This window comes from Rhipicephalus microplus, chromosome 1 (assembly GCF_043290135.1).
Source record: "Rhipicephalus microplus isolate Deutch F79 chromosome 1, USDA_Rmic, whole genome shotgun sequence".
NCBI lineage: Eukaryota > Metazoa > Arthropoda > Arachnida > Ixodida > Ixodidae > Rhipicephalus > Rhipicephalus microplus.
This window is the reverse complement of record NC_134700.1, coordinates 168,364,886-168,392,375: the sequence shown is the minus strand read 5'-3', so window position 1 is coordinate 168,392,375 and position 27,490 is coordinate 168,364,886. Positions and strand designations below refer to the sequence as shown.

Sequence of the window (27,490 nt, the reverse complement as noted above, 5' to 3'; positions counted from 1 at the left end):
CGCCGATTCCGTAGCGCACCAGCTGACTGTCGACGTGTGGATGAAAGCACGGTGGGTGGTTCTTTCTCAAATCGGCCATATTTTGGTCGAGTGTCTAAAAGGTTTGAGACGTCCTGCAGTGGGTGCTGCAACGTCGTCGTCGACGAGTTCGTTTCGTTGCGCAATAAGTGACGGTGAAGTGTGTTGTCGCGTACACGTGTGGGTGTGACACGAAGGGACTTTGGAACCTCTTGTTTCGAAGAAGTGTTGACTTGCTTCAGCAGACATCAGCCGAGTATCACGCGGCGACACCGTTCCCAGTCTACGTACCCGTCTCAAGGTATGTCCGTATGGTCGTGAAGTTTCGACAACTGTGCCACTTTCTCGTTTCGAGCTGAAACACCGGGACTACGACCATTGATAACCCTAGAAAAAATTGCGAAATATGCATTAAAGGTGACTGGCGGATCGTTCGACGGAAAAACCGAAGGACACTACGTTGAGACTCCCATGAAAGTATTTTTTTCGCCAGCGTCGTGGCAATTGTACTATTCGTACCGCGTCACAACCGCGTCCATTGTGCGTGGATTGAAGTGGTGCTAAGTCATCTGGATTCTACGTCGGTTACAGTGCTCCCAAGGGAGACTCTGGTACGTGCATCAGACATTGAAGTTTTTCATTGCCTCTGCAAAGGCGGAACCCTTCACGTGACTTTTCCTTCTAGCTCGAGGACTGCGATTAATTCTCAAATGACTTGACGTGTCCCCCACCTTGTAGAAGACTACGAAGTCAGGTGTGGATAAAGATTCGTCGCAACTACCAGCACCCGAGTTCCTCAAACCGATGGCCATGGCCAAGTTACCTTCGCTCTGCGACTCCGTCTTGCTGCAGTCGCACAAGGTGACGCTGCCGGTCAGCGAGCCCCTGGCCGACCCTCTGACTCCGGCGAGGGTGATGCGGCTGACCTTCTTCACGCTCATGTTCATTGTGGGCGGTGTCATGCTGCTGATGCGCGTCTTCTACGAGAGCCGCGAGGGATTCACCTCCATGGCCGAGTCGAGCGGCATACCGACGGGCATCGTCGGTGGAGCCGTGGTCCTGATAAGCGGAGTCGTCCTTTTCACCGACGCCCTGGTCGTCCTGGTGCACCTGGTTCGGCGGTCGTCGTCTTCGTCGTCTTCCGACGCGGTCGATTGCATCACATCGTCCGCCAGCATCGTGTCGAGCGGCCACTTCGTTCCGGTGTCGGTATCATTCAACAAGAGCCAGTGAGAATAGGGACTGAGCACGTTCGAGGTAACCGTGTCTTAAATTTCAAGTATTTCGTGTGCGGCGTGACTGTTGGTGTTTGCGGTTCAATACGTTCAGGGACGGCTTGTGCACCTGTCCTTGTGCACCTCGACGTTTCGCTTACGTCCGCGAAAGGGTTGTCACGACAGTGTTCCTCGTGTCATATGTAAGAATATATGGTAGATAACTGGCGATTCTTGGTCTTGTTAGACCGTTGATTGCTGAGATTTCGATAGTGCGAAGGCGTTTTTCTCGGAAAGTGTGGGCCTTTCTTGATGTAATAGCGCTCGTGGGTGCGATGTCGTGGCTTCTGGCAGCTTCATTTGAGGTTCAAGAAATGATCGCTTAAACTTGATCGGCTCGATAGGTGAAAACTTTGTTAGTTGTGGACATATAGTGCTCTTGTGCATGTCTTTTTCTTTGGCGGCTTGCTTAGGAGGGACGCATGCGGCAAAATTAAGTTTGACTGCTGCGGCAATGTTCTGTTGATGTTTCTCTTCCCTCGCGAACAAATTGTGGTGTGCGTCTGTTGTTTCAATTAACAGCATTTGTAAAGACAGTGTTGGTGCAAGAAAAGGCTTCTGTAGTGCGCTCTGGAAGATATTCTATGCCTATTGTGCCAACTTAGAGTGCTTGCGTTAAGCTTTCTTGTAAATGAAATTAAAAAATGAGGAACACTGCTAAAGAATAAGCTAGGCTTATTAATCTCACGAAAGTGTATTTCAGATTGCCGCGCATCTGTTGTTCTGTAGGTTTACACTGTTCCAACATTACCTTCGATAACTGGTCATCTGTATGGTCCTTTAGGATCTTTTTTCCCCTCTTTTGTATGTTCATGGCGGCAATAAAAACATTTGCTTTGTTCGACAGTCTCAAGTTTTTGTAATTTTAGTTTCAGTGACGTTGCGTTCGTCCACGACGCTTTAATCAACCGCACATTTACTGAACGCGTGAGACTATTGAACGCGTTCAGTAAATGTGCACACATATTGAACACGTGAAACTAAAGTCGCGGGTTCATTCCCGGCCGCAGTGGCCGCATTTCGATAGTGGCGGAGTTCTATCCAGCTGCTTGCTGTGTTACGTTCCACCTGGTGTAATCGCTGTTGTACTAATTTCCACAAATTATGACTGCAACTTTGACATTCCTCAATGTGCACTCTATCATATGCAATACATAGCCCAAGCCCGTTCTACCCCTTTCATAATTTTTTATCAGGGTCATAAAATAGAATAAAATGCGTTGACTGCAGTGTACTCATAATATGCACGTCGTCCGTTAATGCATGCCGAATAGATGCACGAAGCTAGTCAAACGTTTACTATTGCTTTTCAGAGAAACGAATCTGCCATTGAAAGGGATGCTCGCGCTTGGCGACTGCCTGCGTTCCCGCACTATGTCACGTTTCTAGTATTTTTAATTGTAAGTGTTGAGCTTTCAAAGTGTTCCGCCTACTACGCACTGCTGAAGTGCGACTGAATTCATTCTTTGTTTCATGAATGCCGGTCTTGGATACTAAAAAAAAGAGCTAGAAAGAGAGCCCATGTTCTTGTGGTGAGCTAAAATAACCGCCAATACGCATCCGTATTTTCACCTATTCAATTCTCCGTGAAACGAACGTAGGACACAGTTGATAAGTTTATTCAGGAAAGCTGCGTGGCTGACAGCGCTTTAGCGTGCTTGTTCTTACTCCTATAACAGTATAAAAATGTGACAGTTCAACACGCATCTTTCTTCCATTAGGCATTATTAAATGCGAAGCATTTCTTAGCGAACTTCGGTGACTTTGAGCGTTTCTATCTATCTAGCCGCCTACGACTTTTAGCTCTCCTGGCCGGTTCGATAGTGGTGTCTGTACCAAACTTGACATGGCATAATTTGATTTTGTGAGGTTTAACGTCCCAAAACCACTATTTGATTATGAAAGACGCCGTAGTGGAGGGCTCCGGAAATTTTGACCACCTGGGGTTCTTTAACGTGCACCCAAATCTGAGTACACGGGCCTACAACAATTCCGCCTCCATCGGAAATGCAGCCGCCACAGCCGTGATTTGATCCCGCGACCTGCGGGTCAGCAGCCGAGTACATTAGCCACTAGACCACCGTGGCGGGGCAGGCATGGCATAACATGACTTTATGAACAGCATATTTGACTAGTCATAACATGAAAATCATGACATGTATGTCATGAATGCCATGATCTACATTTCATGGTCCTGCAGCTCTTGCAGTGGTTTCTTCACATGGCTACCTTAGAAGTCCTGGAATAGGTTACCTGTAGGAGTCCTGGAATAAAAACATATTTGACTAGTCATAGCATAAAAATCATGACATGTGTGTAATGAATGTTATGATTTAGATTTCATGGTCTTCCAGCTCTTGCGGTGGTTTAGTTCACATGGCATGTTGCAAAACTGGTATGGTAAGACATGATTGCATGGCGAACACAGGCAACAGACCCTAACACGAAAATCATGACATGCGTGTCATGTAACATGACTACATGCCACACTCATGATGCGCTCGCGGCCGTGTCGCTAGCGTCACATACACTAAATTTGGTAGTGCGGCACGGGATTGGGTGATGAAGGTATGTGACTGGTGCAAACTTGATAATCATGAGATGTGGTGTCATCTAACAAAATAACTGCATGCCACGCTCATGATGCGCTGGCGGCCGTTTCGCTAGCTTCACATATACCAAATTTGGTATTACGGGACGTGAATGGATGAAGAAGGTATGATACTAGTGCAAACATAATAAACATGAGATGCGGGCATGTAACAACATGCTACGGTCATGATGCGCTAGCGGCTGTTTCGCTAGCTTCACATGTACCAAACTCGGTGTTACGCGAACGGACGACATAGTTAAGTGACACATCCAAACATGATAATCACGACATGCTTGTCATGTAACAACATGACTACACGCCACACTGATGATGCGCTCGCGGCCATTTCGCTAGCTTCACATATGACAAATTTGGTATTACGCGACGCCAATGAATGACGAAGGTATGTGACTGGTGCAAATATGATAGTCATGAGGTGCGTGTCATGTGAGAACGTGACTACATGCCACAGTCAAGGCGCCAATACATTTCTACGTGACGCGGTGCGCGTGCTCGCCGGCGTTCATTTCGTCGCGTCACGCCGGCGTGGACACATCAGGCGCCGGTCCCGCCATATACTCGCAGGCGCACGCCGCGCTGCGTTGCTTTGACGCATGCGCGTTTCAGCGCGTCCGGTGTCCCCATGCACGTCACGAAAAGAGGAGGACGCTGCGTTGTCTGGGTACCGCATCGGCGCGAAATGCAGCATGTCACATTTCGTGCCGGTTGCCGTCGGGCCGCGCTGACAGACGCTGGTCGCGCTTGACGTCAGACTCTAGGAAACTCTCATTTTGCTAACGTAGCGTCGCTACCCCCCGTGCGCAGACTCGCTCGCTGGATTCCGTGCCGACCGGTTGTGCCCTCACGATCTCCGACGACAGCGCAGCTCTGGCCGACTGGATTAGCCCTACGCCATCTCCTGTCGCTGACAAAAGCTCTCGCAAGTGTTGCCCCGTCCTCGGACACCTGTGACCGTGTTTCCATCTTTCCTATCTCTCCTATTATTTCTCATATGTCGTCGCTCACTGTCCTAGCGCATCTCTCTTTCTCTCTATACTTTTAATTCTATCCTTTTTAATCCCTCCCCGCCCCCATCCTTAGCGAGCTACTGTTGAGGTGTCGCACGCTGATGCAGACAGTTACGGGGCTCACTTTTCTCTTCTTTTCCCTCCCCGCCGCGGTGGTATAGTGGCTAAGGTACTCGGCTGCTGACCCGCAGGTCGCGGGTTCGATTCCCGGCTGCGGCGGCTGCATTTACGATGGAGGCGGAAATGTTGTAGGCCCGTTTACTCAGATTTGGGTGCACGTTAAAGAACCCCAGGCTGCCGAAATTTCCGGAGCCTTCCACTACGGCGTCTCTCATAATCATATGGTGGTTTTGGGACGTTAAACCCCACAAATCAATCATCTTATTTTCCCTCTTACAACCACAATCTCTCCTCGCGTGCGCGCGAGTGAACGCCACATTGAAATATATTGGGCCCTTCATGATGCGCTCGCAGCCGTTTTGCTAGCTCCACATATAACAAATTTGGTGTTACGTGACGTCAATGGATGATAAAATAGACTGATGCAAACATGATTATCCTGACACGCGTGTCTTGTAGCAACATGACAACATATCACGCTTATGGCGTGTTCATGGGCGTTTCGCTAGCTCCACCTATACTGAATTTGATATCACGTAACGTGAATAGATGGCAAATGTAAACCACACATCCAAACGTGATGATGATGATGAGACGGAAGCCATGTACGGCATCATTGACTTCCACCTCGTAACGTTGTGCTAATTTTAAAGTGGCATGTCAACCTTTCTCATTCGTGCATCGATTCCCACTGTACGTGGGATCTGCCATTTTTTTTTTTTCGCATGGCAGTGAAGCCACAAATGCTTGGTTACTTCATGGGACAATTTTTTTTCAAGTGAATAATGTCTGCTCCTTCCGTCAGTCTATAACACTGCCACAAAGGCGCTCAAGATAGTTAAACAATAAAAAAATAGATGACGTGTCACGTTAAGTTCTATGACGGAAGTGGGAGGCAGGTCATTTTGGATTAATTTTGGCCATCTGGATTATCTAAGGCGAACCCCAATCGAAGCGCAGGGGTGTGTTTGTACAAATTTCACCCAATGTTAAAACTGTGCACAGCACTTGCACAGCGACTGAAGTTTATCACATACGTGTCATTCCACTTTCTGTTATTTTCGAGGGACAATTTAAGCACCGAAGTGTCAGAATGTGATAGACAAATATTTCGCTGTAGTGTGACCAGAACCGTACAATAAAAGGTTATCTCAAGAGTAGTTTAAGCTCGTCGTATATTTTAAAAGCAACAGCGCCGCAGTTAGAATTCCAACAACAATGCAAAACTTCGTTTATCACTGAGTCACTAAAGTAATGCATTCACGCAATTTCGAATACTCCTCATGTTCGAGTTTGGGATTACGCCAAGTGCACATTACGATGTGCCTAAACTACACAGCGGCACTTATACCCAAAAATGATCCTGGCGAACGCAGGGTACGACGACGATAGACAGTACTCTCGGCAGAGCACGAACTGATCGCATTGCAGTGCATACAACCGAGCAAGACCACGTGTGTCTGTCTATAGGTCGCCCCGCCACGGTGGTCTAGTGGCTAAGGTACTCGGCTGCTGACCCGCAGGTCGCGGGTTTGAATCCCGGCTGTGGCGGCTGCATTTCCGATGGAGGCGGAAATGTTGTAGGCCCGTGTACTCAGATTTGGGTGCACGTTAAAGAACCCCAGGTGGTCTAAATTTCCGGAGCCCTCCACTACGGCGTCTCTCATAATCAAATGGTGGTTTGGGGACGTTAAACCCCACATATCAATCAATCAATCAATCAATCAATCAATCTGTCTATAGATCGTGGTATAGGCAAAGGTACGAGCAATAAAGCTTGTGGTAACAGAGCGGGACGACCCACCCTTTGAGGTTGAGCATGAGGTACGCGGGCATGCTAGACGTATGTGGCTAGAAGACGACGCAGGGAGCCAGTGGCCACCAGGCAGTGACTCCGCTCTATCTCGGGGTGAGTTTCCCATCACTTTTCACAGCGTTAAGAGACGTGTGCCGAACCGGACTACTTCGCGTAGGCTCCGCTCCCGTACATGTAGCCCTACGCGAAGCAGACCTTCAGTGCCAAGAAAAGTTGTCCGCGAGTATAGCACGCATGAATCGCCTTGCGCGATCCGTAATAAGCCAGTGGCACTGTACTTCGAATGGAGCGCGCTTTGTTCGACGAAAGACCGAACCATAGGCGTTTTGTACCGTGTAGACGGTGCGATGCGACAAATTTATTCGGTGTCATGACTCAGCGTGCATCGTCGATCGGTGCTCCGTATATGAACCTGGTGACGAGAGCCAACACTTCTCTGGGCTTGTCGAAAGCTGTCACGTGGCCGGCTCCCCGCACCAGCACCTGTGCAGAGAGGGCATGCCAAGTGCGGGTTATCTCTTATGGCTTTCGCCGTGAATTTGCGTAATAGAAGCAGCAAATGCAGTTGACAACGCAAGAAAACAGGACCAATGTTGGAAAGTCTCTATAGAAAAATCTTATGACATATGTAGCACATATTTATTAATCTTGTATGACCATACAAAAACACAGAAGGTTCATATGTGTTCATGTGAGATTTTTTGATGGCGTATGTGTCATATCAGGATTTCTTTTCGCTTAGTTCGCGTTCTTCAAAATAGAGGGTCGTAGTTGACTCGAGCCCACACTGGTGCGCTACGAGGACTTCCTGTGACGTCGTTTGCGAGATGGAAAGTTAGTCGAACGCGAAATATCATCACCACCACCACCGCCACCATGTTATGGCATCACGAAGCAGTGAGGTAAAGCCCGCTCAATGCTGCGTGACTTCCAGTCACCAGGAGGCGCGGGAGAGGACCTGAGCAGAAACCTCACGCCCGACGTATCGCTGTCGACTCTAGTTCTTGTAGTGGTGATGCCGGTAAATATAGTGAGGACACTGAACCGGCACAGCGTCGGTATCTGGCCTCGCAGTGTTGTGTCGCTGTAGTCAAACAACGCCACCGACAAAATATGAGTACTCAAGCACTACTCTATTCAGTCCATTCCGTTTCATTTAAAATCCACTTAAGTAATACCCGACTGCTAAGGTCACCTCACTCTACCGGATGTGACGGCAAACCGATAATTTCGCCATTGCCTCCTCAGGAATGTGGAAACTCCCAGCAGTGGGCGGAACGCATAAGTTTGTTTCGATAGCGGCGCGTTCTTGATGCCAAAGTGTGAGCCGGGCAGGCAAGTGTGCTCGAGCATAATTTCTTACTCTGTGTCCCACGGCACAAAGAAATTTTGGGACGGGGGCGTGCCCGGTGTGTACCACCCCCTTGCTGCGCCACACTTGAGCGGCCGTTTTAAATACCTTTGAGCACATTTCTAGCATCGGCTATGGTCAAGTAGAGCGAAAAAATAAGAAAATAAGAATAAAATGAGAAATATTCGGCAGAAAACTATACTAGTGCGAATGCAGCATTTGTAGGTATATTCTACTGGGTTCACGCTATCTTATCTGGAATCAATGATGAACCAACTTTTTCCTAAATATCTTTTTATTAGAGTTGTTTTTTTGTTGTTACCTGACTAGTTTATGATATTCAATTGTGCTTTGTAGATGTATTTATCTTGTACCCTGCCCCTCCTGCATGGGCCACATGGCCTGCAGTATTTTGTAAATAAAATAAAAAATAAAATAAAAATACTTGTGTGTGAGCGATGATTATAAATACTTCAAAGAATACCCCGCAGGCTGTGAGCTGGCTTTACCACGAATCGCGTGATTGTTGTCAGTGACGTAGACGGGGCTCTATGTTGCCTTAGCGCTTCTGTGGCGCATAATGTTCATGTTCATGTGTATCATATCTAGGTTATAGTGGCAGTCTACCGATAACGTCTGCAGGTTCTTTAATCTTGTAGTGTTATGTTCGGCGGTGGATGACCGCCACCGAAACCATCCATGTGCTCTGTCGCTTTCTTGCAAAGTCATGTCTGTATTCTTCGGGCTGTTAGTCGTTGCACCACTTCTTTTTTTTTTCTTTTTTTTAAATAACGCATGCTTTCAAAACGCTCTCTTGCGTGTCATCGCCATCTCCAACAAGGACCTACTGTTCTAACGTGTTTTTTTTTTTTTCACATGACGTTACACGGAAAGAACGGATAAGTCAGAAAAAATCGCTTTACACATCAGCAAAGAATGAAGCGCGTTAAAACATTTAACAGATACCAAACGAAGGAGCAAGCTGGGTGTTGAAACGGCCGCTACGTGCGCATTTGCAATCGTTCTTTGCGACCGATTTTCAAGAATTTATTGGATTACTCTCATGCATAATGGCGCCACTACAGTATGTAACTTGGGTTTAACGTCGAAAAGGGACGCAAGCCATATTAAAAACGCCGTTGTAGAGAATTTCAGATATTTTTCACAACCTGAGGTTCTTTAACAGGCACTGAAATCAGTGCTGTATGATATAACTATTTTAGAATCATCCACTTAAGACGATCTAGATTGATAAAATATCTCTTCATGCTGCTAAATGAAATGTTGATAATTACCTAGAACGTGATTATTAACTGCATTTATTATTCACGGTAGGGAACCTATGGGAACGGTTGCGAAATTGTGGATCAGCAGCTGTGAAGTAATGCCTGCTTGACTGAAATCCTCGGACTGGAATCACTTTCGATATATGCGGCCGTAAAGCACGCTAAAAAGGATTCTTTGAAAAATCTACGGTGCTGCGAGAGATACGGCGATGCCTGTGACATGTCATTTCTTGGGTGCTAGCTCCCACAAATGCCTTTCAGGCTATATGAAAGAAGGGAGACCACACTAATGAAAATGTATTTGCGAAATTCTCTACGAACACTTTTATTCCACTATAATGTTACCGAGGAAAAAATTTTGGAGGTCACCTGAATTCTTCGCTTAGGTATCTTGTAGTGGCACCTTCGTGTAAGAGTTTGTGTGAAATGCTGTATTCTCAGAGCTAATCTTGTGTTTTGAACACCGCCGGAGAGTATTTCAGAGGCCGCTAAGAAAGAAGCGTGTAGTTGAAGTCTTCTCCGCCCGGTGCCGTAACAATCCCAGCTGCTCACAAAATTCAATAAACTCAACTAAATTTTTCATTTATTATTATTATTATTATTATTATTATTATTATTATTATTATTATTATTATTATTATTATTATTATTATTATTATTATGCAGATTGTCCCTTAAGTAAGGTGATGTGCCGGCGTCATAAGTACCCATTATAATAAATACCTCAACCGGGCCATCGAGTTATCTCCTTTCGAAGAATTGATTTTTGAATATGATTAACACCGGAAGTTAGTGCTAGACAGAAAGTGCTTGAGAGAGAAACAAGTGTGACACTCGTGCCACAAAAAACAACGAAAAAAAAACAACAAAAAAGATGCCTTATGCGAACCTCGGTGTAGTTGTGCACGTGGCGGTAGTAACCCAGCACTTGGTCCGTGCCCAATCGCCAGGGAAGCCTCGGCGTGGTGGCGTAAATGCGCTGGCCCTTCCAATTAACCGTCTTCATGAAACGCTCCACGGAGCTCATGGGAGTGAGCAGGTCCTTTTGGCCAACGTACACCAGCACCTGCAATAGTTACGCGGCTGCAGTGACTGGACTTAATTATTCTAGCGTGACTTGGTTCACTGGGTGCTGCACAGCCGAGCGCCTCTTGCGTAAACTGCCGTCATTCTCACGTATTGTGTGTGTCGCGGTGACGAGAAGCATTCCGGCAGTCAGAATCCGTACCACTAACTTACCATCTAAAACCCACGTTAAACGAAGGCATACAAGGCGACTTCACAGCATTATACGTTTGCACACGGCATCATATCGCACCGTATCAGACCGATGTCATACACGTTACACGAGCCCACACTGTATACACACTCTAAGCCAAAAATGGCCGAAATGGGAGCAACGGCTGTTTTTACTCCTTCAGACCGACTGTTACTCTCAGAAAAGACCAAGCGGAACAAGATGGCCGACTTGTTCGAGAATGGGGGAGCAACTGTATTCATCTTAAGTTTGTAAGGGAGCAACGGAAGGAGGAACCGCTGTAAATGCTCTCGTCACGCAACGGTTACTCCCCGGCAGGACACCCCACACAAATATGCATGCCGCCCACATTGATATTCATGGGCCAGATTATTGTTTGTTCTGTGTGCCAAACTTCACCAAACCAAAACAGTGATTTATTTTAGCATCCGTAGATAATAAGATAGCAGCGCTGGCTGAACACAGAAGGCCTGAGAATACAGTACGGCAAATACCTAACACACGCAGCAGCAGAATGGAGAGTTGGCACGTCAAAGCGGACCGAACGCCGAAACACGTGCAAAACAACGATAAAAAAAGCCTAGACACGCCGTTCGTCCGCGAAGTAAGGGCGTCAAAGTCGATCAAGCACCGAAACACGTGCATAAGGAGCCCCCCCCCCCCCCCCCCCCCGCCCAGATATATCGGAGAAGAAAAAAAAAAAAAGCGGACCCAGACGCGCTTCTCATCAGCCATACACTTAGTAGCACGCTTCACCGTGTAGTTTGAGGGCAGAATGACAAATCTGCGCCATCTGCGCCCGCACGACAAGTGTGGCGCTAGCGTAGCAAACGATGTAAGTTACAAAGTAATTTTTATTCAGTGTTTATGTTGACTAGCACTGAATAAAAATTATACTCAACTTTTTATGTTTATTTATGGGTTTTAGTGTACCTCAGTTTTTTTTTATAATTGTATTAGGAGAACACACTGAAATCATTGCGCTGACGCCTGTGCTGCCACTGCTCGACGTTTTTTTTTTCGGCGCAACTAGGTTCGCGTTCGCACTACTCATATTCATTTGGTCTGTAGTCGGCGAGCACATGGACGTGCGGGCTTGTGAGCTATGTTTTGATCGTGTGTGTGTGTCGCAGATTTGCGTTTCTACTTATTCGTGATGAAGGTTAGTGTATATTTATCTTTATGGAACGCGAAGTAGTTGTGGATTTTGCTGCCGGGTGGAACAAACACATCGTAAACACGTCTTCAGCTATCTGCAAGCCTGTTCGCTCGTCGGACAAAGGACTGTGCATGCATCAGCGTGCAGGTGAGTGGCATTTCCAGCAAGATTTAATGCTCTTACAATACATTGTTGAGTGGTTGCGCTATTGAAAGAGAAATGATGTGCTCTTATTCGCCGTATCCATTGCTTGCCGTATCGGACTAAATTACCTCTTATTACCGCCTGCATACCCTCTTGCTTCCCCTGTCACCACTGCAGTGCCAGTGTACTTTTGCAGTTAAAAGTTCATTTCCGCAACACTACCTCGCTTGAAAAAACATTGGGGCGGGGTTGTAGCTGCATTCATACTGGCACTTTTCTACCATCGGCTTTATGTAATGTTAACGGCTGAGTGTTGGGGCCTTGGGCCGCATTTTTTAGAGCTGTCAAGTGTATGTAAATCAGTAAGTGAACAAATCATTGTCGCATCACTTCACTGGCATAGCCAGGCGGTTGCGCACAGAATTTTTTTAGGCCGGGCGTAGGGAGCCCAAATTGACGACCATATTCGCTTGCCCGGCCTATTCAGATAAGCGGACCCCCCCCCCCCCCTCCCCGCACGCCTAAAAAAAAAAATCTGCCCACATCACTGCGTCACTTGCTTCACCTCTGCGTACTATTTTATAAGCGCACCATCAAGCGAGCAGTTTACATATTGACAGAACAATTGGAGGAGGAATGACCCAAATCTTTCAGATTTCTTTAGAGATGCAAAACCTTAGCAAAACTGAATATTGTAAAAGACAATCATAAATGCTGTATGTTCTCGTTAGCGTTGTCATTATTCTGCATCATGAAATCTTTATGCGCTGTGAAAACTTGGCATGCCGTTGAAGTCACATATCGACGTTAATACCAATCGACGAAAATTTCGACAACCTCAATAACACCGTTTGGGATTTGCCGCATGCACATAATTAGGCTGATTCCCACTTGGCTGTTCTTAACCTGACTTCACTGCTACCAAATGAAACAATATTTGATGCATGTCTTTTACTTTTTTTTCAGGGATATGACACAAATTTGGTTGTACTGCAGATGCTCCCAACGATGCTAAAGTACAGAAAGCAAGTGAATTTTGGTAAGTGCAGACTTTTTGTACTACGTATATGAAAGCATCGCTTTTTAGGGGCAAACTGTGCATGTGTTGGCCAGAGAATAGTTCATCATGCCACATGGTTACACTGGCACTGACAATTCGACATGGCTCCGCTGGCCCGTGTGTGTGCTCACACTGTTACCGTTAAGATAAAATGTTTATGTTTTCATTGCAGGGATTGCTGTTTGTACTAAAAAGCCAACTGCCAAGATTTGTTTACGCTGGTACTCCTAAAAGTATGCTTTCCCTATTTACATGGATTTTGGCTTGCACAAAGCATAACACTTGGGCCTAGATTCACAAAGCTGTCCATGCGCAGGCCTTCATAACAGCGTTTCTTGACTTGCCTTTACCCTGTTTTCTGCAGATGTTTCGAGGGTTTAAAAGTGCCACAGCTTGTTGACCTCCCCCACTCTGAAATATTCGCGTTCAAAGTTCCGCAAGAGTGGGCTTAACTTTCTTGTGCACCTCTTTGCTAGTCCAAGATACTGAAGTGTTATGCTCTTACTAGAGGTGGCAGTGTTTCTAATGTTTGTATTTCCATCACATTCACCAAGTATGCGACCTTGGCTTGACTGGTAGCACATCCTCAACAAATGTCTTTGTGGCACATGTAGAAGGCAGTACAAAATAAATAGGCAGACATTCACACCGGGAGCTAACTTCTAATAATGCTTTTTTTTTTTTTGGAAACCACGGTGTGCTTATTCCAATTTGTCTAACAAGCAGTAACCTGTTTGGCTGTGAACCAACAAGACGTTGAACTAATAGAAGCATCACATCTTGTTGCTCTCAAATATATATGTATTGGCAACCTATCTGTGACACTGTCAAACAAAGAATCAGAATATCTGTGCATGCCTTAAGATATATTGCTTCCTCGACAACCGAGTGAACAAATGCACCCTAGTTTACTAAATTTAAAGCATTTTTTCAAGGTAGCACGGTCTACATTTTTTGTCTATAGTTTTGTCCAGCCGTTTGCGTCAGGTACAAAGAAATATACTGAAGATTATCATGTAGCCTCTGCAAATGGTTGCTTTCAAGCAGGCTTTGCCTGCTTGGCTTGTGCCTATAGGTATTGCACAATTCAAGACGCAGCAGCGTATGATAGAACAGTAGAATCGAGAGCATCTATGTGCACGAGCTAAATAACTATTTTAACATGAGCGGACAGTACGTGTTATTTGCCACACACATGACCACACTTAGAATGCCCATTGGTGAATGGGCTCATAGAAATGTCACTCAGCTGTGTATAGGAAACAAGTTAGCTGAACCTAAGGGTATCTTTAACTGCTACAAATATGCCTTGTTGAGGTGCTGCACATTTTCTTCCAGAATATTGCTGTCTGAGACGACATGTGAAGAGCGTCTATCACATCAGCATTTATATGGCTTGCCAAGTAACGTTTGGCCGAACCTTCCTTTTTTTCACATTTCGTTTTGCAGTAGACATCCTAGAATGTAAGCGCTGCTGCAGTGTGTGTGACTCATTGTTATGAATTGATTCTGGCATGTTTAACCTCACACTTCTATTTTTTTTCTTGCAGCAATGAGATGCTTCACATATGCCTGCGGTGACGTTCCGCTCCGCTAGCCTGATGGAAACACCAGCTGCGAAACTTGAGTTCTTCAGAATTGGAGAAGTTGCCCTTCTCTCACCAATGATGACACAGACTGCCCTATGCTAGAAATTCAAGATTGTTTTTCCACGGATGACGCAGAAAACCTTTGATGTATTGTGTTTGTTTAGTGCTCGCTGTGGTGTGGCGAAGTCTACTTTTACGTGTGGTCACACGTCGCCTCATAAAAAGAACAATAAAGCATTTATTTTCCTTTCAATATTGTCCACTTTTTGTGTTAGAAGCACCCAAGCAGTGCTCTTCCAAGGAGCTCTCGCCATGTGTTAAGCGTGTGACAAGCATACTCGAGATAAATACTCATTTCCCCAAGGAATAACTGGAAGCATGTGCAGTTGGTTTTCAGAGAGTAACTGCGAACACGTGGGAGGAACGGTAAAGAGTAACTGTTGCTCTTAGAAGAGCAACTGGTGGGAGTAATGGTTGGTCGGCAGGGAGCAACTGGTGGGAGTAACTGTTGGTCTGCAGGGAGGAACTGGAGGGAGTAACTGTTCATCCCCCGAAGGAGGAACTGAAAGGAGAGCAACGGTTCCTCCCTCTGCAGTTACTCCTTTTAGGAGAGTAATGGGAGTGGCAATGCAATTGCTCCCTGAAAGGAGCAACCCCTATACCCCTGTTGCTCCGTTTTGGCTTAGAGTGCATGATAGACGTGTAAAACACCCTGACGCACACCTTCTCTATTACAATTACAAAGCACGCATCGCAACGCTGCAAGCAGCAACACACGCAGACCCAAAACATCCTCAAACAAGCGTGGGAGGCAGCAATTTCCGAGATGGACTTGGTCGACAAGGGCGAACTTGTCGCCCGGGCCTGGTGGGCAGTCCAGACCAAAAAGTTACCGGAATGAGGGACCCTTCCACTTTTAGTAACTGGTCATTCTTTGATAAACATTCACTCTCTCTCTTGGCAATGTACACCTCGTTACATTAACGTTTAAATAACTGGTGGCTGCACCTGCCCAGTGCGCACGGAGAGCGTCGGTAAGCATAAACAGAAAGATCCCACGATAGGGCCAGACTCCTACGAAAACAATACGTGACCCCGCTCGTCGGATATACTCCCGGTGCAAGCTTATTGTGCTAGGTTATCCAGTCTAATTGTCACCATCTTCGTTAGAGTAGACCACTGCGTACAGCATAGGTCATCACCTGGAGGTCCTGGTCGAGCAGATCGGCCAGCTGATGCTTATACGAGACCAGGATGTCGGCGTACATGCCGCGCGTGACAGCGTCGCCGTCGGCCGCGAACACCAGCTGGCGGCCGACGTGCAGGGCCCGACGCACCTCGGCCCGTTCCACGAACTGCTCGTAACCCGTGAAGACGGCCGGAGGGTACGTGAGGTCCAGGTTGTACACCTGCCGCAAGCCCGTCAGGTTGCCGAACAGTGTCGTCGAGATGGTCGGGTTGCCGTCTGAAATATGTGACGCCTTTCGCAAATGACGCGTAAGGGCAAACCGCCACGGAACTGTATGAATAAGGTGGGTCAGTATACGAATGGATGCGTCTGATTTGGGTTTCATGAAATGTGTAGTAAATTAGTAAGGGGTTATAGAAGCGACTGTTTATTATATTTTTTTAACGTGTGGCCGGCACATCACGGCCTATGTGAGAATGGGTGCATGAACAGTTTCTATTTGTCAGCACAACATATAATCTTCTGAATTTGAGTTAGAAATGGTAAAATTTCACGATGAGAATTCGACACATTGTATGTGATCTACAAAGAGATAAATATTGTACGAGTGACAATACACGCTAATACTTAGGTTACTTACGAAATATTAAGACCTATATAGAACAAGTTTTCGACGCATTCAAATTCATTACCCATATGTGTTAGACGAAGAGCATATCGTCTGCAATGAATTATTAAGTGCTATTTCATTGCTTGAGTTACGCGTGCGACTGAAAAGAATTTGCCCCGTATCTGCATGTTTCACTGCAAATGTCGTCGAAAGACGATACTCTTGCGTGTGGAGAGAGTGAATAAAACGTTTATTTGATGTTCTGCGTGAGAAAATCAGTGAATTGTATACTGGGAGCACTGCGTTAGTCTAGATCCGCGCAGCGAAGGCGAACGAGCGCATCGAAGCACGTTAGACACGAGCGCCATCTGGCAGTGATCTTCGAAAACGAAGGAGGGCGTGCACGCCCGCGGAGAAAGATGCGCGCCTGTCTCGGAGGCGATAAGGAGTAAAACGCAAAGCGACGGGCAGGTGCCACCACCGCGTCGTCTTAGCAAGCACTTGTCTTTTTGAGCATCGCGTTGCACCGTCAGCGCAGCGTGATAAACGCTACAGTCCTTAGAATTACTTGTGTGTGCCTTCTCTAGTATAAAGGCACACATTCAAAACATCTACGTGTTTTATGGTGCCTCAGATAAACGCAGTAATTGCTTTTTTAATTGAAAATCGCACAAGAACGCTGAAACATGAGCAATATTGGTGGGCGCTGTAGATGGGGTTGGCCGTTTGAGGTATCGTTTGGTGCCATTAGGGGGATTGTTACCGCGGACAAGCAAACAAATGTACAGAAAGACAGACAGACCAAAATTTTGGCATTGAAGGTCACCAAGAAAAACTATCGTCTTTAAAAATACTAAACGTGTCGCCTAATAGTAATTGTTAGGGCTTCAAGTGCAACAATCATGATGTGATTATGAAGGACGCCGTTGGCGGGCTCCTGAGGTTTTGATCATCTGGTATTCTTTAACGTGCACCTAATTCTAAGCACACGGGCCTGAAGCATTTTGCTTCCTTTAAAATACGGCTGCAACGGCCAGGATACGGCTGCAACGGCCACCCTCAAGGAAGACTGGGGGATGAATACTTCGTGGGAGTCAGTAGAGGTTGGTACTTACCTACGTATACCTCTATTACGCACACGCAGATACACACTTGCCTTTCTGGGAAAAAGTCAGGCACTTCGTTTCTTCTTTATGCAATTCAATCTACGGTATATTCATGCGCGCGCTGCCACTACACCCGTTATATCTAGTCTCTACCATCGCGGGTGCGTGTTTTCATGTTTGTGCATGTACACAAAACGGCGCTTTCACGGAATTTCGGTGTGTGTATAACTTTGGGCCTAAGCTTCCTGGTGTTCATTTTTGCTTTCTTTGATTGCACTTGCCGCTCACGTGCGATGCGTACGTGTCACCCTCGTATTTTTGTTTCTCTTTTTAGTTTCTGGCTGAAGTTTACCAGACTGAAGTTTTCGGCCTACGTGAGCGCCTTCAAACATGCGTGTTGAAGCTAAAGCTGATACGAAGAGCTCCCTACTTAACAGCTAGCAGGCCCCAGCAAGACGCTCAACTTTCTCGAAACTAGCCTCATTGTTGTGACGCGACCGCGGTCGCGCAATTCCTTTGGACGGTCCGGAAAGAGCGGTCCACCGCTCAGCGGCGCAAGGTGACAAAGGTTGCTTCCCGTGCCGCACGTGTCGGAACGGTCAACGGCGTCCTTCGCCAGTGCCTGTCGTAACGATGACGGCCGTCGAGTGTCGCCCGGCGAAGATCGAGAGGGCTGAAGGACATGCCTGCCATAACGACTTCGTTCCACTTTCTCTAACGTCCCTTCCTTCCTTCCTTTCTCCTCCTCCTCCGCTTTCTCGTTGATGGTTTACTGTAATGGCCTGTGCTTACGAGAACTTGTGCGCTTTAACTGGGCAGCCAGTCAAAGCTATCGTGAGAGTACCGCTTTCATATACACGGTGTGCAAAAAAACCCAGCCCCATGGCCTTCAGTAAACATTGTAAATATTGCAAATAGTCCTGTTGTCGTTATCGCTTTTTTTCCTTGCTTCCTATATTTCTTTCTTTTTTTGCACTACTAGTAGCAGCACTACGTGGTTGTTATTTAAGAAATATGCCCCGAAGGGGGAGAAGGAAAAAGGAAATCAGCAAAGAACGGCGCGCAGTCTTGGTCAAGCGGCTGGCACCTCAATGGCGGCCGACAGTGGACAAGGGAGGTATATATACATATTAGTCATGCTCTGATGGAACTTACCTAGGATCACCTCTAAAAGGTCTTTGCCGGTCGTGTAGTTACCGCGGCGTATGAGGCGAACCACTCGGTTGTACTGCTCCCAGAGGAGCGACGCTTGGGCGTCGGTCAAGAACCCGGTCTGGTGTAGCAGCTCGCTGTTGTCCAGCTGGTTCTCCGGATCCACAAACGGGCTGGCCAGGACGAGGCCCTTGAGCCGCGGAAGGGAGTCTTCGTCCCGCATCATCTTCATCATGGTTGCCAGTGTCAAAGCGAACTTGGCTGCAATGGTCGAAAGTTCGTTCGGTATGCGCAAGAGGGACAACTTTCTCAACAGGGCCGTCTCGTCATAACCGTAAAGGTCGGTGGATTATTGGCATATTATCTCCCCTGGCTACATAATATGTATTTGCCGACTTCAACCGCATCGACCGTACTATAACCGCATACATTGAAACAGTTAACTCACGCGCGGCTGTACAGACTTAGTGAGTTAAAAAAACAACAGCATCGAACGTGCGGACATGTTCATCGTACAGTGCTCGTGGTTTCATACCGAGCATTGAATGTGTCAACGCTGCAAAACTGGGCTGGAACTTGGCCTCTTCTTTATACAGCGGGCTTCCACAGGTGTTCGAGAGCCGACAGCGTTGCTGATAATTCTGTAAACGGCGCGAAGAGACTAAGTGTGCGAGCAGAGCACAAATGCACAAAAAAAAAACGGACATCAATTGTTATAATGGCAACGCGTCTTCTATTGCGGACTAGTTTCCGAAAACATTCTTCCCGTTGATTTCAACTCAAGGTTTATGACACATGTGTATACCACACGGAACGAATGACTTGTTATTGTACGAGTCACTTGCTTTCTGATTTATGATGCGGCGTGAAGTTAAGACATGTAGGACTAAAGTCTTGTTCGCATAGCTGCCATGTCTGGCTACCGCATCCGTATACCTGCGTAACTTTCGGCTGCAATGAAGAAGTCCGCGTTGTGGCACTCGGCAAAGATGACGCAGAACTGGCCTATGAACTCGTAGAGGTCAGCGGCTGCGTCGGAGGCGTTGGCGCAGTACCAGCGGTCGTCAACGCCGTCGTGCGAGTGACTGAAGCCCGTGCCCACCGGCTGGTCCACGTACACGACCGACGCCTCCTGGGCCCACGTGTGCGCTCTGAAGGCCGCCGTGCCGTCGGTGACGGCACGCAGTGGACCATGCTCCACAAGCGCCCCAAACACTGAGGGCTCGCCTGGCCCACCCTGAAGCCACAGCACGAGCGGAGTCGGACCGCCGGGGTGCTTCTTCTGCGCGGAGAGTAGATGCGTGCTCTCTATAACTGCTGGTAATAGCTCGTCCGGAAACAAGTGTCAGTGCTGATGTGGCACATGCGTTGACACAGAGAGTGCTATGATGTCCGCATAGCACGACCTCCTTGCCTCTGGTTTCATATCAACCATTTCATGCAACCCATGTAAAGGCATGCATGTCTTCAGCAGACAGCGAAGCAGGGTGCCTCATAAATCATCTCCCTCTCAAAACATTTGACCAGAAAGCCAAGCCCATCATGCAAACCAACCGTTTATCATAGTTAACCGCGGCGCAACACCGGGACGAGGACGATAGGGAGAAAGAATGACACGGCGCTCTGTGTGTCTTTCTTATCGTCCTCGTCTCGGTGTTGCGCTGTGGTTCACTGTGCATCACCAACTCACCGAAATTTTCAGGTTACATCTAATCAGAAGCGAGTGAAAAAACTGGCATTCGATTAACCGGTCGCTGCGTATGGTTGCACAGTCAATGCTCGATTCAACACATTCTTGAAATGGGCGTAATGAAGAGCCGGCACCTCCGAGGAGAGAAAGAGAGACGTCTTTATTGAAAAGCAGAGAATCGGGCCGGTGCGCTGACTTCCTACTCGGTTAGAGGAAGAATCGGGGATAGAAAGGCAGTAAGAGAGAGAGGGGGGAAATGTTAGAATGGGTTAAATAGAATCTGGCTGAGTTCCCTGGCTCTTGGGCGGGGACTTGCGCTGGGAGGAAGGTAAGTTAATGACCTTCGGAAATCTTGTATTTCTTGGTGCTTCAATCCAACATCAATAAGGGTGCAATTCTCGCCAATAAGGTATTTTTGGATGTTTGAAAGTTTCATCAATTTTCAGTGAAACTGACCACCGGAGCATTTCTTGCAAGAAAGGTTCAATACGAAATATAAAATTATTATTGCATGAAACTTTCAAACATCGAAAAATACAAGATTTGAAAGACGTGGCTGCATTTCGTGGGCTGAAAGTGTCGTCCGATTTCATGGCCTATATTTTACTAAGAAGGTAAGTTTATGCTGATTCAATGTGAAAAAATAAATGTATAGATATATCAAATTTATTGTGGCATTCAAGATTACCACTGTTAGGGTTTAAAAAGTCGTCGGAAGATGGTGATAAACGACTTTTGATATTTTTTTTATTTATTGAAGTTTGTGATGCATTTTCCACGAAATTGATCCGGGGTGCATTTGTAATCACATTTAGGAAAAAGCATATAGCCTTTGGGAATCATACTTTTCGATGCTTAAAAGGTTCATCTAACTTTAGTAAAGCTAGGCTTTTGTTAATATAAAGTGTGCCTATTGTTTTTAGAAATATTGTATTTCTTGTTTTAATAAAATTTGGCCATTTTAACAGCAAAATCAAGATTGTGTCATGTGCGCTACGGCATTACCAGTCCATTTTAAGTGCACCGCGATTGAAAAATGTATCAGCTGGGCGATTTGCTCAACTCGCGCGTTAATGTGTCGATATGATTAGGTGGATAATAGAGGTATTGCAGATTTTAAAACATGTGACGTCCTGAACAATAACGTATTCTCGCATTTACTGCATAGTGTGACGACGTAATAGTATTCTAACAAAGTCATCACATTACCAAGGAAAACGCCTGCGGCACTGTCAAAGGTTAAATAAAACTCGTGCCAGTGAACTCCCAAGCTAACAAGGTAAATGCCAAGACGATTTGGCTTTGGACCTAAAACTTTCAAAATTGTCGATGGCCCCTTAGCCCTTCTAAGCAACCAACGTTGTCTGTGTGTTTCCGCGTTAAAACACACAAGGTGTGCAAGCCCTTCGGGTGCATTGTGAGTGAATGAGACTCATGGCGGCTGCATGTAAGCGAATTTTCGTCTAAGCAGCTTAGCATACGGTAAATATAGTATAGATCTGTTCACGGTCAAAAACTCGAGTGATGTTACGCAGGCCTTGCAGATTTTCCATGATCGCGCGAATGCCTTCTCGGTAGATGCATATATATGATTTGTTTTATTCAGGGTCGCACTCAGAGCTGTTTTCAGTTGTTAAAACCTGTTTTGAAGCGAACGGAGTTTTAATTAGCCTTTGAGCGTGCCATCTTTGTGTTCAGAAGCAGATCCCACGTACGTGATGGGATTCTCACATTATTCACGTCGTCACCAGACTGTCACAATAGTAAAACAGTCTTACCCTTACAGACTGATTTTGTTCTACCAAAGATGAGGAACTGCGACTGTTTAACATGTCTGCGCGTAAACTTTTGCATATATTTAGCGTCATTTCGCAACGTGTCACTTAATAAAAAAATTACACCAGTCACCTACCCTCCGCACGCTTCGCATAACATCGATTCCCATCGTACGTGGGATCTGCCGACTATTTTAGGGATTTATATCAATAACACTTTTGTGACCACCATTAACTCACAGGATGAAATTTTGGCAGTTTCCATATAACGTGCTAATTTCGTATCGTTCTCGCATGAGCTTGCCACTGACAATGAATTGCAGTTTTTAGGCTTGAACATCATTTTCTCGGAACGAAATGTGTGCTGGGCCTCACGATCACAGAAAGAACTTTTACCGTTCGATGCGGTTCATTCTAAACCTCTTAAAAGTACCATCGCCACCATGTGTCTTGAAGTATACGCTGGTGAAATATTTCCCTCACAGCATGCAGTATACTTTCATGAATCAGGTTAAGCGACTGCATTCAGCTGACTATCCTAGCTCTCTCGTTGTTTCCGTTTCCGAAGCCATCCTTCAAAAGTTAAAGGGCACAAGAAAAACCAGGCAGTCCATGGTCAAAAGACCTGTGGCTGCACCTTATGTTGATAACGTATCTCACGACCTCAAGAATGTGGCCATCACTTACAACGCGCTTGGGGTATCTCCTGCGCTGTGCAAGTAGGCGGCCTGTGTCCACGCATTTTTAGGTCACTGAAGGCCCTCCATGTGTGGGAACACGCTTCGTCGTATGTATACGATAGATCACTCGGTTGACGTGGTGTATGAGGTCTCACTCACTTCTGGTCGGGTATACATCGGCCCAAATGGCCGATGTCTGAACGTAGGAGCTAGAGAGCACACATTTACCACTGGAAACAATTTCTCGGCGCATTTACCAGCACAATGTAATTCGTTTTTATGTAAGATGAGGCTTTCCAACGTTTTTGCTCTCGCCTATAAAGCTGCACTTTTGTCAGACCTCCCATGACCCTCGACTGGTGCCTTCTGTCATTGGCACAGATGGGTGTTGAACCTCTTTCGGCGCCCTTTTTTTTTTTTTTCAATTAGGTATGTGTATACATGCAAGCACGTATACAGGCTCGCGTACGAAAATACGGTTGAACCCCCTTCCCCTCAAGAAGACCTTTCTGTTTTTGGCCATGTCACTACCGGCTGGTGTACTCACAAGGGCCGGGAAGAACCAGAAGAACAGGTGGTTAGGTTCTCGCTCCCGCACTGTCAGAAATCCTGCGTAGCTCTCGATGTCCGGCGAGCCCGCCATGGCACCGACGCGGCTGCGCTCTCGGGCATCGCGTACCCTGCCCTGCACCACGTACGGGGTCAGGTACAGGGGCAACTCTTCTTCGTTCCTCGCCGTGCCCGTGCGCTTGCGCTGTTGCCGGTACGGCCAAGCGTCGCCGCGCTGGCACTGAAGAAGCACCAGCGCGACGAGCAGCACGGCGCCGGCCCCCCGAAGCACCGCCAGTGTCGAAACGCCAGCGTCGCAGCTCGGCCGCATGCTTCCGCAGCACGGTCGGCGGATCCGAACACGTTGCCGGCGCGTCGGCGGTCGTGTCGTGTTTCGCTCGACGGATGTGCTCGACGTTCATTGTGCGTCGTGCGGGCATTTCACGCGCGGGGACGACGAGTGAATGAAATTACACACCGATGCGGTGTGTAATTTCGTTCGAATACATGTCTGCGGCAATTTCCCAAAACGGAGGCACCAAAATTTAGAACAGTTACTGTGGTTAAACTTAAACATAGCTTCGCAAACGGCATAACTAGAAGTCTTTTCCTAAAGCTGCGTAGTTTCGACATCAGACAAGATAATGTTCAACAGTTTCCGATTCTTCGCTGAGCGAACAAAGGGGGGGAGAGTGTCACCCCAGCTCTGTGTAAATAAAAATTGAAGGGGGGGACGCGGCACCGGAATCTGGAGATATTAATTTCAAGTTTTTTGGACTGACTCCTCTGAAATTTCCATAGAAATGCGAGGTGGTGATAACCTGTTCATTTTGTGGTATTTTCTAAACTATCTGTAAAAGCAGCGGATTTTCTATATTTAATCCCTGCTAAGTATTCCAACTCTAGAAGTGCCGAAATCGTTAGTCCATCAAGTGATGCTCGCGCCAAGGCATCTGCCAGTTCATTTAATTGTAGCCCGCAGTTACCTGCGACCCACACTAATTTCAGGAGTTTTAAATGCGGTGGTGCTAATGTGCGAAACGCTGCTATAGGGCACAAGATTGTTCTCAGGTTGTCAGAGCTGCACGCACCGAAAGTGAATCTCTTAGTATGATTGCTCGGGTTTCGGTCGTAGGAAGTTTTCGAAGTGCTAAAACAATGGCTACTGGCTCAGCTTCAAATACTTGAGTGAAATCTGTAAGACTCACTGAGAAAGACCAGCCGAGGAAATCAGAGGCAATTCCCACGCCTGCCTTTTCATTGTTCACAGAAGCATCTGTAGCTATTACGTTATTTGTTTCTACATGCACCAGGTAATATTTTAATGTATTGTTCAAACATCTAAGAGACTTCAACTTGGCTCGTGGGCGGAAGGTTTCATCATACTCTATCCTAATGTTGAGGGTTGAGGAATTAGTTTCAATTACCGTTTTGATATCTACATTTATGCAATCCAGTTTCTCTTTAACGAAAATTATCTGAGGTGTATGAAATCTTTGCCAATGTGCAAGAAAGGAGGAGTCAGGGTCGCTGATAAATGCGAACTCTGATCTTCGAGCCGGTAAACTGTCGAACTTGAAGAAGGTCTGAACCGTTAGGATGCGGAATCGACAGAGGAGTGATGGCAAGCGTGCTTCCTGATACAATACATTATTTGCCATGAACCTGGGAAGTCCCGGGGCATATTCGCAGGGCTTCTCGCTCTAACATTACTAGAGATTTCATTTTATAAGCAGCAGCCCCCGAGAATGATACGCACCCAAATTCCACTGTTGCTTGCATGTACATACCGTTAACATCGTGTTTCTGCGCAGCCCGTATTTTCAGTTGCTTAGCCTGTGTAATCAACTTACGCCCGTTGCGCCTTTGCTGTTATATATTCTATGTGTGGGCTCCAGTTAAGCTTTTCATTATAAATCATTCCTAAGTACTTGACTGAATCCACTTGTGGAATAGGTTCCTGATTAGGTTATACAGAAATTGAAATCGTATATGCTATGGGAAACACCAAGAGCGCACTTTTACTGATGTTTAATGATAATTAAATTGACAGTAACGAAACTTCTAGAGTATTAACATATCTTTTCAATGTTTAGTGCGATGAGTAAGTGTCATATGGTGGTTTTGGGACGTTAAACCCCACATATCAATCAAGCAATGAGTAAATGTCGCTGTGTGCAGCGAAAAACACGATATCATCGGCCTAAATGCAGACACTGACATTCGGGTCAATTGGGATAGAGCTCATCAGTATATTGAATAATACTGGAAATGAGACAGCCCCTTGGGGAACTCCACGTTTCTGTTTGAATTTATGTTAACAACATCCATCCTTCACACAATAACATTCTCTTGATTTTAAGAATTCTGCTAAATGGAGGGCTCGACACTGTCAGGATTCTTTAGCTATGTCGAGAGCTACTAACGCGGTGTTGTTTCTTTTTATGAGCAAGCTGTATTCGACTATCTAAATCCGCATGAGCACACCAAATTGAGCATTCTCTACAAAAACCAATTAGGTTTGGCTTTACTATTAACTTATTTGTCATACAGACATTTATTTGGTCATTTAGGACCCTCTCTATGAGCTTGACCATGTTAGAAGTTAGCGAGATGTGTCTCATATTTTCTATGCTAAAATCTAATCCTTGCTTTTTTAATAATGGAATTACCTTAGCTATTTTCCAGTGATACGGTATCCAGGAGTTCTTGAGTAGTTTATAAAATTTAGGACGTCACCGGGCGATAGCTTGAATAAAAATTTAATCATAAAAACTGTGATTTCATCATGACCAGGAGCGAACGAGAGTAAATCTCGAATCACTTTTGATGCTTCAGACAGTGTTACCTTTTCGAAGTAAGCGCTTATGCTAGACTTTCGCCTCTTGAAAGCCATAGTCGAAGTAAACTTAATTTCTAGACCTCTGCCAATTGACACTAAAGACCTCGTCGTTTCTTGCTATGATAGCCTTTCATATATTTACTGAAGACGGCAAGACTTTTCGAGATCGCATATACCGAGATAAAGCTTTCTTATCTTTAGGTTTTGAAAGAAAATTGAAATGTTTCTTTTCATACTCTTCTTCATCCTGGGTCACTGTGCGTTTAAATGAAGTTTGTAATAAGACCAGTTCTTGAAGGCCTGCTTATGAATTAGGTTCTTCTAAGCTGCCCGTCGTCGTCTGTGATCACGTGAGAAGTCGGAATTCCACCATGGGTTATAGGGTCCTCTCTTCGCTGACTGAACAGCAAATTCAACTTTTTTGTATGCCCCTTTAATTACTGCGCTTATTTCTATAGCTTTAGAGTCATCGACGTATTGAGAAAGAGAATCTGAAGCAGCTTTTAGGTCGTCATTAAATTTTGAATAATTTATAAAGATCCGGGCATGGGAACATGATGTTTTAACGGGGCAAGCGATGTTGAACATTATAGGAAAGTGGTCACTGTTGGAGGCGCAATCCAGGGCTGTTTATGATGTACTAGCAGTAGCCGAGCTTCCAAAGCTTAAATTTAAGGCAAAGGGTGAACGACCTCGAATAAATGTGGGAGTTCTAGCGTTTAGGCACCAAGAAATCGTTGTCTACCGACCAGTCCCACAACCGTTGGCCACATTGATCTGTTATAAAACCCCAGTGTGTATGGTGAGAAACCCCAGTGTGTATGGCGAGTGTGCAGACTCAGCATTTTGTTAAGCCGTACTTATAGCTATCTGTGCTCCATAGACTTGTGCCATTTGTTTATAATATGCGACATAGACTCACACAGGGTGGTAGCAAGGCGTTGCATAGCCTTATCCGCAGCCTTTTCGATCATGTCCGCAATTGACAGGGAAAGTGATGCTTCCATTGCTATGTTAAGGCGTGCTGCTGCACCGACGTACCGTTGAGATCAGGCCTGAATTTCAGCGATAGAATCCTTTCAGAAGCATCGTCTTCTGCCGACAATTTCAAAAATTGGATTTCACGTGCCTTGGTTGAGCAATTTAGGTTATCAGCACAGTGTGCTTCATGGCAAAGACAGTACTTTTCTTCATTACTACT

General features: G+C 46.1%; 2 protein-coding genes across 2 annotated transcripts in view; both read right to left on the bottom strand.

Moving 5' to 3' along the window:
• Positions 1 to 27,490, bottom strand: part of LOC142802704 (uncharacterized) — a 200,421-nt gene that overhangs the window by 7,417 nt on the left and 165,514 nt on the right. The gene's annotated exons all lie outside the window — the stretch shown is intronic.
• Positions 7,174 to 23,778, bottom strand: LOC119178574 (putative serine carboxypeptidase CPVL). Its single transcript, XM_037429785.1, has 6 exons — positions 23,446 to 23,778; positions 19,690 to 20,035; positions 18,757 to 19,014; positions 15,899 to 16,161; positions 10,376 to 10,552; positions 7,174 to 7,332 (listed from the first exon to the last, which is right to left on the bottom strand). The coding sequence occupies exons 1-6, from the start codon at positions 23,776 to 23,778 to the stop codon at positions 7,225 to 7,227; spliced, it is 1,485 nt and encodes a 494-aa protein (XP_037285682.1). The 3' UTR covers positions 7,174 to 7,224.